Genomic DNA, 15,476 nt, shown 5'->3' on the forward strand with positions numbered 1-15,476 from the left:
CTATTAAAACAGGTTTCCGTTCTAGCTCCTCTGTTGAATCTGCTCTCTTCAGTGGTCCAGTTTTCCAGCCAGTTGCCGTTTCTTAGTCATCATCCCATAGTAACTTCTGCGTCCATGTTGCAACCCTTCATTATCTTTAGTGTTTTTGGGCTCTGCTCATCCCTGAACTCTGCAGCCTTTCCCAGTCTTTGTTACTGAGTCTCCCTTTATGCACTTGTAAATGTTCCTGAAGTCACTTCTCTTTTCCTTGTGTACCTTCTTCTTGGGTGATTTTATTCATGCCTGTGGCTTCATGTAACACCTACTTGTTGATGTGCCCCGAATCTTTTTTTCTCTAGCTGCTTTCCTGAACTCTCCACCCCTTAGTGGGCACCAGCACGTAGGTATGTCCTATAACCATCTCAAATTCAGCTGCTTTTTTCCTTTCATTTAAGCATGCTTATCTTATGTTCCCTGTCTTAGTAGATGGCATCAGTGTTTTAGAAACCATGGCATTAGCTTTGGCCGCCTCCTTTTCTCCACTCCCTGTATTCATTGGGTCACCAGACATCTCCTCTTTAGCTCAGATGTGGCTTATTTAAAATATTTTCATCAAATGTTCTGCTGATACTTTAGTTTGATCCCTTGTGATGACTCACCAACTCTGCTGTGAAACCTCCTAACTGGTCTTCCAGTCATTGCTCCCTGCCCGAATTGTCCACCATCTGTATGGCCATTTGTGCCGTCTTCATAACATACATATCTGACCAGGCCTTTCTCCTCCTCAGTCAAAACACAAATTGAATATTAAAGCGCGTCCTCCTAATGACAGTGCGGAAGCTGCCGCCACCCATCCTCCAGCCCTAGCTCTTCTCCTGTGTCCCCGTGCTTCAGTCCTAACAACACGCACCCTTCCTTGACCGCGCACTGCTTCTTCTTCCGTGGCTTCACATAAGTTATTTCTGTCTGGAATGGGAATGGCCTCGGACCCTGTAGGATAACCTCCTCAACCTTCAAGGGCCATGTTAAACATAATCTCTCCTGGTGAAGTCTTTGGACTCCCTTGGAAAGTTAATCATGGTCTTCACTTTGTGAGTGTACTTCACGGTGCCTTTTTTCCACTTACTGTATCGCATCATATGCATATCTTACTTGCCTGCCTTCTACACTAGCTGGTCTTCAGAAATTGGAGTGGGAAGGAAAGGAGGGCAATAATCATATTTTATTCATCTCTGTATCTGCAGCATCTGGTACTTTATAGTCCCATGGTGGGTGCCTGCTCAAATGAATAGAGAAATGAATTTTAAAAAGCAGGTGGGAGCATCAGGGCCAGATTTCTGAGAACGACTGTGGAGCAGGGAAATAACTATGTGCTGTGTGTGTCTTTGAAAGATATTTGCGTCACTGCTCGAGACTGACCTTTAATGTTTTTTGTTTTGTTTTGTTTTTATCTCTTGGTAAATTTTGAATGAAGGAACGATTCTGGCTGTGCTCTATAAATGTAGGGTGTCTGCATAATGCTAGAGCATGCCACTTTATTTTTGGCTCACAGGGTACACAGGGTCTTGCCTGTGAAGATTTAAATGATAGTTGACCAGTTTCTCAGGGAAGATCCTGGGTTAGGAAATGATGGAGAATATAAATTTGGGTAGCTGAGAAGAGCCACAAGCGAGGAGATACAAAATTATAAGTTATTTAGAAATCAGTTCTGTGAATTTTAATACAACAGATCTAAAATTTGCTTTTAACGAGTTTTCATCAGACTTATTAAAAGCTGAAGAAGTAAAACACTCACAGGGGCTGCTTTAGACTGATTTCTTAACATGTGATCATTCTGTCTTTCAAAGCAATGGTCCTGGATCACCTGCTTTGTGTGAGAGATAGATAAGAGAACGTGGCAAATTAGACCGAGCCAGCCTCTGCAGGCTGCAGTTTTGCCTTTGACAGTCTTATTCGTCAATGAGAAAGGAGAAAGAAGATGGAAGTAGGGAAGATCAGGGCTTATTTTCCAGAATAACTTCCCCCTATATCTTAGTCTGTTCACGCTACTATGAAACAAAATCCCACAGAGGAGGTGGGCAGCACTTTACTGCTCACAGCTCTGGAGGCTGGATGTCTGAGACCAGGTGCCAGCATGCGCAGGCATGGGGGGCCCTCTGCCAGGTTGCAGATTTCTTGTGCTCTCACGTTGTGGAAGGGGCTCAGGAACTTTTTGGAGCCTCTTTTATAAGGCACTGCTCCAGTTCATGAGGGTTCTGTTCTCATGACTTAAGCCCCACCTATAATGCCTTCATATTTGGGGGTTAGCACTTCAGCATGTATTTTGGGGGACACAAACATTCAGACCATGGTACCTGGATTAGAAATGTGGCTGTACTGTTAGAAGCTACTAGAAAGAGTAAGAGCACTGCCCTCCAGGACTTCCTCAGCCAACTCAGATGCTGCACTATTGGAGGTAGCATTTATAGAAATTCTACTAAACCCTCTTTTAGCTGTTTTATGAACAGTTTCCTTTTTTTTTTTTTAATTTTTTTAAATGTTTATTTATTTTTGAGAGAGAGACAGAATGCGAGTGGGTTAGGGGCAGGGAGAGAGGGAGAGACAGAATCCGAAGTGGGCTCCAGGTTCTGAGCTGTCAGCACAGAGCCCGACGCGGGGCTCGAACTCATGAACTGTGAGATCATGACCTGAGCCGAAGCCAGATGCTCAACCGACTGAGCCACCCAGGCGCCCCAGCAGTTCCTTTGATTGTAAGAGATGGTAGCATTTCAAGAATTTGAGTAAGCTTTGTCACCTTCTTGTAAGGCTTCCTGCCAACTAGTGTCCTTGGCACGACCCTTCACTTTAACATTGCAACCTAGCATGGCAGGACCTAGCTCACCCTAGGCAGGGACTCCTGTTAAATCTTGATGTGTCAATCACCTGATCATAGGCCCTAGCCATTAGTAATATAAAGTCATTTAGGTGGAAACCGGAAGATTCACACACACAAAGTTCAACAACTTAGTGGCTATTAGGAAGTATTAATGAGTTGTACTCCTACAGGTATATTTCTTCATTGAGCCTTTATCCAGCTGGGCTGAAATGTCTAAACTAACTTTTGTCTTCAAAGATACTGTGTATATTAAGTTATAGTTAATAAAGTTTAAGAAATTGGGCAAAACCATTTAGATGTTAAGGTAGGAATGATAAAATGGTTTGAAATAAGGAAATGTTAGTAAACTCACCAAGATTTTGACCGCATTGCACTTTGATTTTATACTGTGTGCCAGACATTGTCTTCAGTACTGAACTGGCTATCCCTGTGGTGAGAAGAAAATGTGAAAATAATTGTTTCTAGAAGATGTCCTAGCACTGCTTTATTTTTGAACTCGTTTAGCTTCATGGAGTTACCGATCTTTTGAGGATGATCACTGAGCTTCTCATTAGATCAGTTACTCTTTTTCCTTTCGTGTGAATTACTGCTTTCTTAAGTTTGATTTTGATTATATGCAGAGACCTACATGTTCAACAAACATTTGAATATTTGCTATATTTGCTATGAATCTAGGCAAGGCATAGAAGGAATGTCATTGGGGCTGGAAAGGTATTTGTTAATAATTCTCAGTTTGGAGAATTAAAGAAATTTAGATTCTTTTTTTTTTTTTTATTTTTTTTTTCAACGTTTATTTATTTTTGGGACAGAGAGAGACAGAGCATGAACGGGGGAGGGGCAGAGAGAGAGGGAGACACAGAATCGGAAACAGGCTCCAGGCTCTGAGCCATCAGCCCAGAGCCCGACGTGGGGCTCGAACTCACGGACCGCAAGATCGTGACCTGGCTGAAGTCGGACGCTTAACCGACTGTGCCACCCAGGCGCCCCAGAAATTTAGATTCTTAAACCTATCCCATCATCTGTCCTTTGTGATTTTTCTTGTTATTGTCATCACTGGAACATTTATCGAATTAGGTTTTTTCTGGGGTGGGGGGGTTGTTATACTTAATGATTTCCAAAAAATGGCTTCAGAGGCGCCTGGGTGTCTCAGTTGGTTGAATGTTTGGATGTCGATTTCAGCTCATGTCATAATCTCAGGGTTGTGGGATCAAGCCCTGCATTGGGCTCTGTGTTGAGTGTGCAGCCTGCTTAAGATTCTCTCTCCCTTTGCCCCTCTCCCCTGCTCATGTGAGTTCTGCCTTTCTCTTAAAAACAAAAACACAAAACAAAAATAGCTTCACAGATCTGTAATTTACTTTTTCAGTCTGGCAACTTTGAAGATGTACCGAAAATAATTGACCATTTTTGTTTTTTGTAGAAAGATGAGGGTTCAGTCCATACCTTAGTACCTAATCACATTTATTTCCATAGAAGATGCTTGTTAGATCAGGGAGGCAACATAGAAGGTTTTGCAGTACAGGTGTGTTAGCAAGGAAGTTCAGAAACACTAGAGGTGTGTAGGAAGGCATGGCAGTGGGGAAGGATCCTGTGAGATGATCCGGAGTGCCTTCTAGATCCTGTGTGCCATGAAAAGCCACCGCAGTACTAGTATCCTACTAACACAGCTTTGGTCATGACATTCAGGGTGGGCTTGCCAGGGACGGTGATGGCGGCTAGAGGTTGTTTGAGGAGTAGATGACATTCATCTGGTGCGAGGTGGTGAGCATCCTGGTCAAGGGAATTGCAGTAGGACTACAGAGAGCATGTGGGAAGGAGTGTCCTGGGAGGCTGTCCAAATTAAGGTATTTAGGAAGGAAAACCTTCAGCATGTCCTGATGTTTGGGCCCAGCTCCGTTATATCTAGGGCTTGGAATAGAACAAGCAGATACATAGTCCCAAGCCTCATCCCAAGTTTGAGAAGCCCTCTACTTACTGGTAGTACTTTGCAGTAGAGTGTAAGGAAACATAACTGTTGTTCAGAACTTTGTTTCCCATTTTCTTCTTTAGCAATGCCATCTTACTCCTTTTTTAGGGTCATTTCAATCATCCCTGAGCCTCTCAAAAAACATCCTCATATGAAAAGTCCATTAAATTAATTGACTGAAAAAGATAAAATTGCCCTTTAGAAGGTTGTTTTGTTTTATTCGCTATAGAAATGCTTTCTGGGGCACCTGGCTGGCTCAGTTGGTAGAGCATGTGACTCTTGATCTTGGAGTTGTGAGTTCAAGCCCTACGTTGGGGAGTAGAATTTTACTCACCAAGTATTAGCAAAAAAATAAAAATGCTTCCTGTTACAATTCCTACAATTCTTCAGCTACATAGTGAAGAATAAGTAGGATGTGATGGCTTCCTGTCCTTTCCCCTCTCCTCCTCCGCCACAGCCTCGGGTACTAGTCTAATGTTGTTGTTTTGTTAGCTTGCCCCACGATAATTCTCCTCCCTCTTCTTAAAAGCCTCCATGCCAAAGGACAATGTAGAGCATTCTTTCTTGCAATAGATGCTAATTGTGTTCTTAGTCAGGATCTTGCTGTCATTGCCACAATCACTGTACCATTGTGCTGGGAGGCTGGGTCACAGTAGTTATTGTGCAGAGTAGTGAATGCTGTTTACTTGGGATGCATTGTCGCCTGCATCTGTGGGTGAGAACACGCAGTTACTGTAATTTGCCTGGCAAGTGATCAGACATCATCTGTTAAGCAAGTTAGCAGTCACAAAGAGCTATTTATCTTTTTTTTTTTTTTAACATAGAATTTTAATGAGAAACTTTGAGTCCTAGAGATTAAAGGTGCAGGAGTGGCTACCTTGGGTGTGTTGCATACCAAGCCCTACTTTGCAGTGTATTTGGGAATCAGGTTTGTGTGTCTAGAAGTTACAGGACGGGGAATGGCAGCCTCGTGGGTCTGCTCTGGCTGAGCTTGAGAAGAGCTCACCCTTAATTACAGGTTGGGTAAGTGAGGTGACTGCTGTCAGTCAGGAGTGACGCTGTGCTGCAGGGTCCCCTTCTGGACACTGGTGAATTCTGAAAAGTGTGATCCTTGTGCAGGTGGCTGCTTTCCTCTTTCACTTGCAGGAGGAAGAGCTGTTTTGCATGTAATTGTTGGAATGGGGCGGTACTTACCTCGACGACTCTTGCTGAAATAAGAGGAAACACTTTGCTCTTTGAAATAACCTTGGTGATATTTTGCAAGGCTCTTAAGTATCCCCATTTTGGAGCAGATTATTTTCTTGACTCCCACACCCCATCGTTTCTGTCCCTTCAACTGCACTGCCCAGTTTGAAGTGCTCCTCAGCCATCCGCTGGCTCATTAGTGGCGCTCATTAAGAGTGGTCTGGGGATGTGGGGCGCCTGGGTAGATCAGTCATTGAGCGTCAGACTTCATGATCTCACGGTTCCTGAGTTGGAGCCCCATGTCGGGCTCTGTGCTGACAGCGCAGAGCCTGGAGCCTGCTTCGGATTGTCTCCCTCTCTCTCTGCCCCTTCCCTGCTCGCTCTCTCTCTCTCTCTCTCTCTCTCTCACTCTCTCTCTCTCTCAAAAATATTAAAAAAAAGTGATCTGGGGATGCGAGTCAGGCAGTCCTTTTCATACTTGCTGCTTCAGGTTTGGTGAGATTTCCAGCAAATACAGTCCAACTAACTGCTTTATGTGAAATTTAACCTCCTCTGTATTTCTTATCTGTTCCCTCCTGCCCTGCTTATTATTATTAGTCCACGTCTAAGTGATTGCTTTTTAGAAGAATGGATTTGGCTTAGCAAAGTAATCCGTATGCCTTGAAGGAAGACTATGTGATGCTTGGTGTGACTTACTCAAGTTTTTACGGTTTTGAGGTCTTTTGCATGATCCCAAGAACTCGGAAATAGCAGGGGTTGGCATTTTGGGCCGAGGGAGATACGTTAATTCTGTCAGGTGAAGCAGTGTACGAAGAATTAGATCATTTGCCCGTTGTAGGTAAAATTCCTTGTTGTTCCTTAAAGTACTAAATTAATAGTATATATAATCCTACCTTTAAATGTTACATAAGTAATACATGTTCAATACAAAAAAATCTGGAAAATGTTTTTTATTAAAAAAAATGCAACAAGTTGCCAGTTCATCTCTACACCTTCCATCAAAAATAGCTGTCATTAAATTTTGTATCCTTCTGCGATTTTGTATTGTTTTTCCACAATCCTTGGTTTGGATGCAGGGCTGTTAAGAAATGCAGCAGTTCCTTTAAGTTTGTGTCCTGTAAGCCAAGAACAGGTTTCCTTAAATATTGCTTGATCAACATTTTCCATATTAAATGGGTTGAAAATGAACCTTAGGAAAAAATATGGGACTGTGTATAGGTAACAGTAACATTCCCCACAGTTTTTAAGCTTGAGCTTTTTTGGACACTGAACGTTTATATTATTACAAAACACTTAAATCCTTGTGCAGAAATAGGAAATAGAAAGCATTTCTAATGTAGAAATTCAAAACAGGTTTTCATTATTACACAGGTATATTGGCTTTAATCAAGCTGATTCCTAGGTCTTAAATGAAGGTATCAGTAGGACTCTAATTCACAAATTGCCTGTTTTTAAGTATTTTCACCTTCGATATGTGGAAGTCATTTAAGTTATCCTTATGAAAAGTTGCTTTGTCTTTTCATTTTTTTTTTAACCTCTCCCCTTTCTCCTTCTGACAAATAAGCACCTGCTTCCGGATAGCTAACTGCTGCTGTTTATTTTCTGCTTCTGTGACAGCTAGCCGATGGCGGAGTCTCTTCTCTTCAAATGTCTCCCTGGCTTTTCCTTATAGTCCTGTTGCAAGACTCAGCCCTTATAGCAATGGCATTAATACTCCCAGCTTCTCTAAAACCTCAAATAAAGCAATACTAACACCTGAAAGAACAGGTAATATTTCAACTTCTTGACCAGCTGCTTGCTTTATCATTCAGTCACCAAAAACAGCTCACCTGTCCTCTCTTACTGAAAAGTTGAGGGTGATCTTGTGACACAGATTGTGTGCTGCACACTTACTTTGGGCACCGAGAAGGCTAGCCTTCCTTTGTGCTTGAGCACCATTGGTGTGCTCCCAAGTGTGTGCAACAGGCAGTTTTCCTGGTTAGCAAAACTATACGTATATGGCTAGATTTCCAAATGCCTAGTGTGCCTTTAAAATTAAATGTCAAACACAACTCAAGTGTTTTTATTATGACTCAGGAATGTAAACCTTGTATGTCTTAATTTTTAAAATTTTATTTTTTCTGGTAGCTTTTTATTAAGCCAGGGCTCCACAGGAAAAAAAAATACCCACAGTAGCTTCTTATGAGATGAAATTCTCGCCATTTCCTTATTTGTCTCAGCATTGGTGTGATTCCATTCCTACAGTTTTTCTCCCTTTGGGGCCTTTCTTCCTTTGTTCTTTTACCCAAGCCATTGCTTTTTTACTTTTGTGGGTGACTTCCCATCTCCTGGGAGTACTGTACCCTCTGTCATTGAGATTTTATATATGCTTCTGTGTATATATGTGAGCCTTTTACATGTGATGTTCTTATTCATTCATAGCTCTATTTGTACCTGTTTGAAAAACGGACCAGATTATAGTTTAATCTTAAAACTTATAATCCGTTACTACTAGAGAGAAGCATATGTGATTATTAATCAAAAGTGAACATGGAACTAAGTATTCTTCTATAATGTCTTCAGATATATACTTACCTAATGGGATGCAGATTTCAGCACTAGTGATATGTATACATTTTGATGTGGTAAAACCATAATTCAATCTGCCCTCTTAACAGTTTTTTTGGTGTATAGTGCAGAGTGATTTTTTTTAATTGTGAAAATTGAACCTGAAAAAATATATGTGAATCATGAACATGTGAAGGACTGTGCATATTGTCTTGCCATTGAATGGTTACGTGTTGGTCACCCTTCAGTGGCATTATGAAAATAGGAAGAAAATTGCTGACTTGATACAGGAATTGTAAAGCATTATGTAAATATCAGTTCTTCAGACCAAATGATAAACCTGTTTCCTTTGTTTTTCAGGTTACACATCCAGGGGCTCCCCTCTCAGTCCCCAGTCCTCTATAGACAGTGAGCTGAGTACTTCAGAATTGGAAGATGATTCTATCTCCATGGGATATAAGTTACAGGATCTCACTGATGTCCAGATCATGGCTCGTCTCCAAGAAGAAAGTATGTTCTCTTTAAAGTAGGAAACTTCTTAGAGTCTTCTACTTGAAATGTGAGGGGATAGGGAGGCTTAGGCATTTCTCCCAAGGTAATGGGTAAGCATTAGATTCTTTTTCTCATGCCTACCCTACCGTGTAGATGGGCCAGTTAATGCCCCTCAGGCTTTCATGGGCATCATTAGTTGTTAGGACATACTCTGGTCAAGTACATGAATATAAAGACATCACTGGTACAGTTACTACGGAAACCGTTTGTTGGCTTCTTAAAAAACAAACAAACATGCAATTCCCATAGACCCCAGCAAGTTGCAGTCTTGGGCACCTGTCCTAGAACAGTGGAAATTTTTGTTCACATAAAAACTTATACATGAATGTTTGTAGCAGCTTTATTTGTAACAGCCCCAAACTGGAATGAACTCAGATGTCCTTCAAGAGGTGAATGGTTAATCAGGCTTCAGTGCTCCCATACCAAGGAGTACTACTCAGCAGTAAGAGGGAGTGGACTGTTGATGCAGGCAGCATCTTGGATGAATCTCCCAGGAATTCTGCTGAGTGAAAAAAGATCTCAAGAGATTTCATTCTGTGTAATTCCATTTATATAACATTTTGGAGTGAGAAAATTTTACAATTGATGAGGGTTAGAGACAGGGTGTGGGATCTCAGGAAGGAGGGGGACGTGGTTATAAAAGGGCAGCACAAGGGATTTTCGTGTTTTGTGGATTTTTGGAACTGTTTAGTATTTTGACACTGGTGGTGAATATTTGATCATACAGGTGATAACATTGTACGGAACTTAATACTTCCATATATATGAGTAAAACTGAAAATATCTAAACAAGTTGGGTTTGTATCACAATATCCTGGTTGTCATATTGTTTTATAATTTTGCAAAATGCTACCATTGGGGGACACTGGGCAAAGTGCACAAGGGATCTCTCGGTGTTCTTTCTTAGAACTGCGTGTGAGTCTATAGTTATCTTAATATAAACTCAATTAAAATCCATCGACAAGCTTCTCAGGATAAATATAAACATAGAAGAGATCATTAGCGGTGGGACAATGTATCAGTGGCTCTGCAGGAAAGTTAACAAATCTAGGAGTGAACTACTGCAAGGTATTAAAGGCACAATAAGATGTAGATCACAGAACTGGGCTTGGCTTGGTTTGGAGTTTTATCTTTCCAGGTCAACATAAGTAGAAACAGCCAAGTATCATTTCATTCAAGCACAACGACTTCCTGTTTTCAAAATTAGTCAAGGCTACTATGAGAAACATGGTAATGCTTATGGAGAGTTTGATAAGATCCATTCAGAGGGAGAAAGTGATTGTTTTATGTTGTTATTTAGGAATAGTAAAATAACAGTAACGCTTTCTGAAAATATATGACTAGACAATTAATGTGAGTTTCAGAAGTTAGTCAGGGAGGGACTACTTTAAAAAAATTGTGGTATTGACCGTGAGATGAAAGGAATAACTAGAAACTTCCAGTTTGACTATTTTTAGTTGGTTTTCATTTAGGATAACCCAAAACTATTGAAGAATTGAAGTGTCTGTGTGCTTTGAAAAAGATAATATTAGTAACAAATAGAACAGAGAGGTGACCTCGTTAGACAATATTTGTACCCCAGGTTTTGAACTTTGCTTTGACTTTGAAGCTGGGGTGGGGAGCAGGAGGAATACCCCCTGGACAGAAATTGGATTATTTGAATTGTCTAACTTAATAACATACTGTTTGTAATGATGATGAATAGCTTTTCCTGAGTATCTCTCCAGGTTTCTTAAGGGATCATTTGGGGAAATTGACAGACACTGATTGATGAACTGTAGCAGTGTATTTCTTCTTCACTGGAATTGGGGCAATTTTTTTGCATAACAGGATAGTCTAATCTTAGACATCTGTTTGGTAGGTAAATGTATCTGTTTTCTTGGGACGTAACAAACTATGAACAAGATAGTGGCCTTCATTTGAATTATTTGACAGAAATTTTCTTCTGATGCTTAACTGAAACTTAATTTTTGCTGGATTGAGATGTCTCGTGAGGTGATACTATTTCTTGTTCTGTCATAGGTCTCAGGCAAGATTATGCGTCCACTTCAGCATCTGTGTCCAGACATAGTTCCAGTGTGTCACTGAATTCAGGAAAAAAAGGGACATGTAGTGATCAAGAATATGATCGATTCAGTCTGGAGGACGAGGAAGAATTTGACCATTTGCCACCACCTCAGCCTCGTCTTCCAAGGTGTTCGCCTTTCCAAAGAGGAATTCCCCATTCACAGACTTTCTCCAGCATTCGGGATTGTAGGAGGAGCCCCAGTTCCCAGTATTTTCCTTCAAATAATTACCAGCAACAACAGTATTATTCACCTCAAGCCCAAACTCCAGATCAGCAACCAAATAGGACCAATGGAGGTAGGTTATATGTGTCCTTTGGTATTTAGTGTGCTTTGATCTTTCATATAGGGCCAAGAAATGGTTTTAATGTCAGTATAAATAATTGCTAAATGTTTCCCAGATTTATTAAGTATATCTTCAAGAACTTACCAGTATGGTCTGAGTTGAAATCTAAAATTGACCAGTTTCTGATCACGTGTCCCAGACTGACAGACTTACAGCTTCAAGAAAACCACCACGATGTGGCCAGCACAGGATGAGTCATGCATATGGGGCATCTTTATGTGGTTGCTAGTTCAGAGGCAGGACGGGCAGGTGGTGCTGGCTGAGTTCACAGTGGAGCTCCGTGGAGCCCATCGCACTGAGCGGTGTCTCCTTTCCTCTCCCGCCACCTCAGTCCTGCACTGCCTGCTCCTGTCATGCGGTAATGGATGGGAAGCATGGATGGTGATGCTTGTGCACATCCCGATTTAGGACAAGTTTGGATGTGTCTTTCCCTCTGACATCTAGAAGTAAGATCTGTGTACCAGGAGGGATACGGAGGCTGATACTTGGCGTGGTAACAGGAAGTTGATCTGCCCCAGCGTCACTGTCAACGTGGTGGGTCAGAGTATGTGTCATTCTCTTGTGTGTTTTTTCCTTTCTCCATATTCAGTTAGTCTTACTTCCCCAATCCAGGAGGTACGGTCCTTGACCTCCAACAGACTAGGGAGAACAATCATGTAATATTCTAAGCCTGCTATGATTTTGTACCAATGACCGGTCAGATTTCACATGCAAATCCTGTATAATATGGAGAAATAAACCGTATTTATAATTACAGCTCTTAATTATTACATAGCACCATTTCTCAAAGCTGGGCCCAGGAGTGGTGAAGCAGCCTATTTAAAAGGACTGCAGGGCCAAATACAAATTGTATTCATGATCACCTGTTACCATGTTTTTTGTTTTTACCTTCTCTTCTTCTGTACTTGTATTATTCGTGCTAATTGAGAGATCCTTTGAAACTATTGAACATTTCAGTCATAATTTCTCTTCTAGTATTTCTAGATATCAAATTTAAAAGGAAAAAAGTGGCAGCTAAGGCATGTCGTAGTAACTAATTTATTAATGCTCATAATGCCAGAAAAGCAGTGTATTCCATGTGCGTCTTGAAAGTCTGCCTCGCTTTGAAATCGAGGAAAAGGACGCCTTGAGTTGTTGCTCTGATGGTTGTCAGGTGTCTTAAAACATCGTATCCTAGTTGCCCAGCAGACGCTGGCCCCGCTGCTTGCTCCGTGTTGCCAGCGGATTGTTGTCTTCCCTTAGAAGAGGGGTTTCACCTTACACCGAGCACCACGATGAAAAGGATCAGTTTCCCTGGACCTGCGCTGTGATGACTCCCATAAGGAAAGCAGAGGCACCCCACAGCTTAGCGTCCAACTGTGGCAGTTTCATTTTTCCTAAAAGGCCTGGGCTCCACGCGCAAAGGAAAATCGAATATGACCACGGTTTTCTGGACTGGACTTGTGGCCGATTAACTTGGGGGTTGAGAGTGCAGGTTCTGGAGTCCAGTCTTGTCCCACCACTTCGGTCTTTCACGGGTCCCTCGGGTCTCCATACACGTTGGTTTCTTTGGCTATTAAAATGTGGGCAAATAATACCTCTTTCTCGGAAAACTTAGGTATAATTTCACATCAAATCATCTGGTACACACTCTTCCAACCTAAGGAACAAATGAAATAATGACCCTTGCACTGCCTGGATGAAAAGTGCTGGGAAAGTAAATAACGACTGACTGTCTCCCCTCCCACCCTCATTTTAAAAAAATGTGACTCAGATAACTGACCCTTCATTTGTTACCATGGAATATTAGTTGAACAAAATTGTGAAATAAGAGTGGCAACTTTGAAACTAGGCCATCATTTTTTTTCTAAATTTTTAAAATAATATGGATAGGAGAGAATAAATTAGCGATCCATTTAAAATGACTAAAGGGGCACCTGGGTGGCTAAGCCGGTTAAGTGTCCAACTCTTGGCTTCGGCTCAGGTCATGACCTCTTGGCTCAGTGCTTTCAAGCCCCGCATCTGGCTCTGTGTTGGCAGCGAGGGGCAGCTTGGGATTCTCTCTCCCTCCCTCTCTCGCTCTCTCTCTGCTCCTCCCCCACTCATGCTATCTCTGTCTCTCTCAAATCAACTTTAAAAACTAAATAAAAATAACTAACAAGAAGCCACCAGTGCATATTTATGTTTATTGGTTTCGTAGCTCCAGTGCTGCCTAGGTTCAGAAAAGAGGGCTCTTAAAATTTATGGGATCGGGGTGCCTGGGTGGCTCAGTCAGTTGAGCGTCATGAGACTTCGGCTGAGGTCATGATCTTGCAATTGTGAGTTCGAGTCCCGCGTCAGGCTGTGTGCTGACAGCTCAGAGACTGGAGCCTGCTTCAGATTCTGTGTCTCCCTCTCTCTCTGCCCCTCCCTCGCTCATACTCTGCCCTTCTCTCTCTCAAGAATAAATAAAACATTAAAAAAAAATTTTTAAAACCATTATGGGACTATTTATAGGGGTTATAAAATTAAAAGCGTATTTGGAATAGTTTTCCAGATGTGAACAATGACTAACTCTTGTAGGATCTTTTTAGGGTATGGCAGGGGTTGTCTGTGGCATTAGGTTAGCACTGTTAGCCCCGGGCCCTCCCTTGTACCCTGTACTGATTGGAAGGCTAGATCTGATTGGTGGGTAACCACATGTCCCTTTATTTCTGAATACTCTTTAGTCTTTGTTTCTTAGAGTGGTAACTCTTGCTGCTGCTTGAGAAATAATAACATGAGAAGACTCCTTTGAATTCTTTCCTCTGTCTGTTCCTCCAGCTTTCCCTGCTGCACCTCAGTCCTTGAGTGCAAATTGCTGATTTCTTGTGAAGATAGAAATAGAATGTTATTTTTGATTCCTTGAACACTAAAGCATATATGGTCATTAATGTGATCCACATTGTTTGACAGGAAGAGTGTACCTCATTTCCAGATGGTCCCTGACATCGCTTGTAGATGGGAGCTTCACCCAGAGGAGAAGTGTTCTAGATATTGACACTTGGAAGCCTTTACTTTTAAGAGCGTATTTCACATTGAAAAAAAAAATTAAAAAAAAAAAAAAAAAGCGTATTTCAGATTTAAAGCTTTGTGAGACTGACTTGCTGCTTACAGGAATAAAGATTGGTTTTTAAAAACAGATACATCTAGATTAATAGAGATTAGAAACACAACAACCACATCTAATGTGTGAACCTTGACTGATCGTGGTTTAGGGGGAAATGCTTATGAAGGACATTCTTGATGGGAAAATTTTGTATGTGGATTATTAAAACCTATTGTTAATTTGTTTACATGGAGTGAAAGTATTGTGATTGTACAGAATTTTCTTATTCTTTGGCCCTAAGATTTCAAAGTGCCTGGGTACCTTTAGGTTTAAAATTTAAAAGAAATTGTGGCAGTGGGAAGGTCATAGTGACTAATTTATTATTGAAGCTCAAAATACCAGGAAGAAAATGTATTCCATGTGCTTAATGGAAGTCATGACATCATATTAAAACTGAGGGAGAAGGCATTAGTGTTCAAGTGTCCAGAGGTCTGCAGCTTTTATGTGGCTTCACAGCAAACAATTATGTATATATGTGGAGATGAATTAATTATGGCAAAATGAAAACAACTAGCATATCTAGGTGGAAAACATGCAGATACGACACTGCTTTTCAACACTTCTGTATATATGAAAACTTTTTCAACTTTTTAAGATTTATTTATTTTTGAGAGACACAGAGCAAGTGAGTTGGAGAGGGGCAGAACGAGAGAGATAGAATCCCAAGCAGACTCCACACTGTCAGCGCAGAGCCCAATGCGGGGCTCGAACTCACAAACCGTGAGATCATGACCTGAGCGGAAACCAAGAGTCGGACGCTTAACCATCTGAGCCACCCAGATGCCGCTATGAACACTTTTATAGTAAATAGTTTGGAAACTTAGAAATGTAGAAACTCAATTCATATTCTAAATGGT

General features: G+C 41.3%; 1 protein-coding gene across 3 annotated transcripts in view; it reads left to right on the plus strand.

Moving 5' to 3' along the window:
* The window catches only part of SLAIN1 (SLAIN motif family member 1), a 62,391-nt gene that overhangs the window by 35,578 nt on the left and 11,337 nt on the right, over positions 1-15,476 (plus strand). For 2 of the 3 annotated variants that reach the window (XM_047080884.1, XM_047080890.1), the window contains exons 3-4: positions 8,910-9,059; positions 11,124-11,465. In XM_047080884.1, coding sequence (XP_046936840.1) covers positions 8,910-9,059; positions 11,124-11,465 — 492 coding nt within the window. Of the gene's footprint in view, positions 1-7,619; positions 7,770-8,909; positions 9,060-11,123; positions 11,466-15,476 lie in introns of all 3 variants that reach the window. The other variant, XM_047080898.1, reaches the window with a different exon arrangement.

The sequence above is a fragment of the Lynx rufus genome, unplaced genomic scaffold (assembly GCF_022079265.1).
Source record: "Lynx rufus isolate CCGP_SWC_20201006 ecotype Redwood Valley unplaced genomic scaffold, mLynRuf1.p SCAF_1, whole genome shotgun sequence".
Classification (NCBI taxonomy): domain Eukaryota; kingdom Metazoa; phylum Chordata; class Mammalia; order Carnivora; family Felidae; genus Lynx; species Lynx rufus.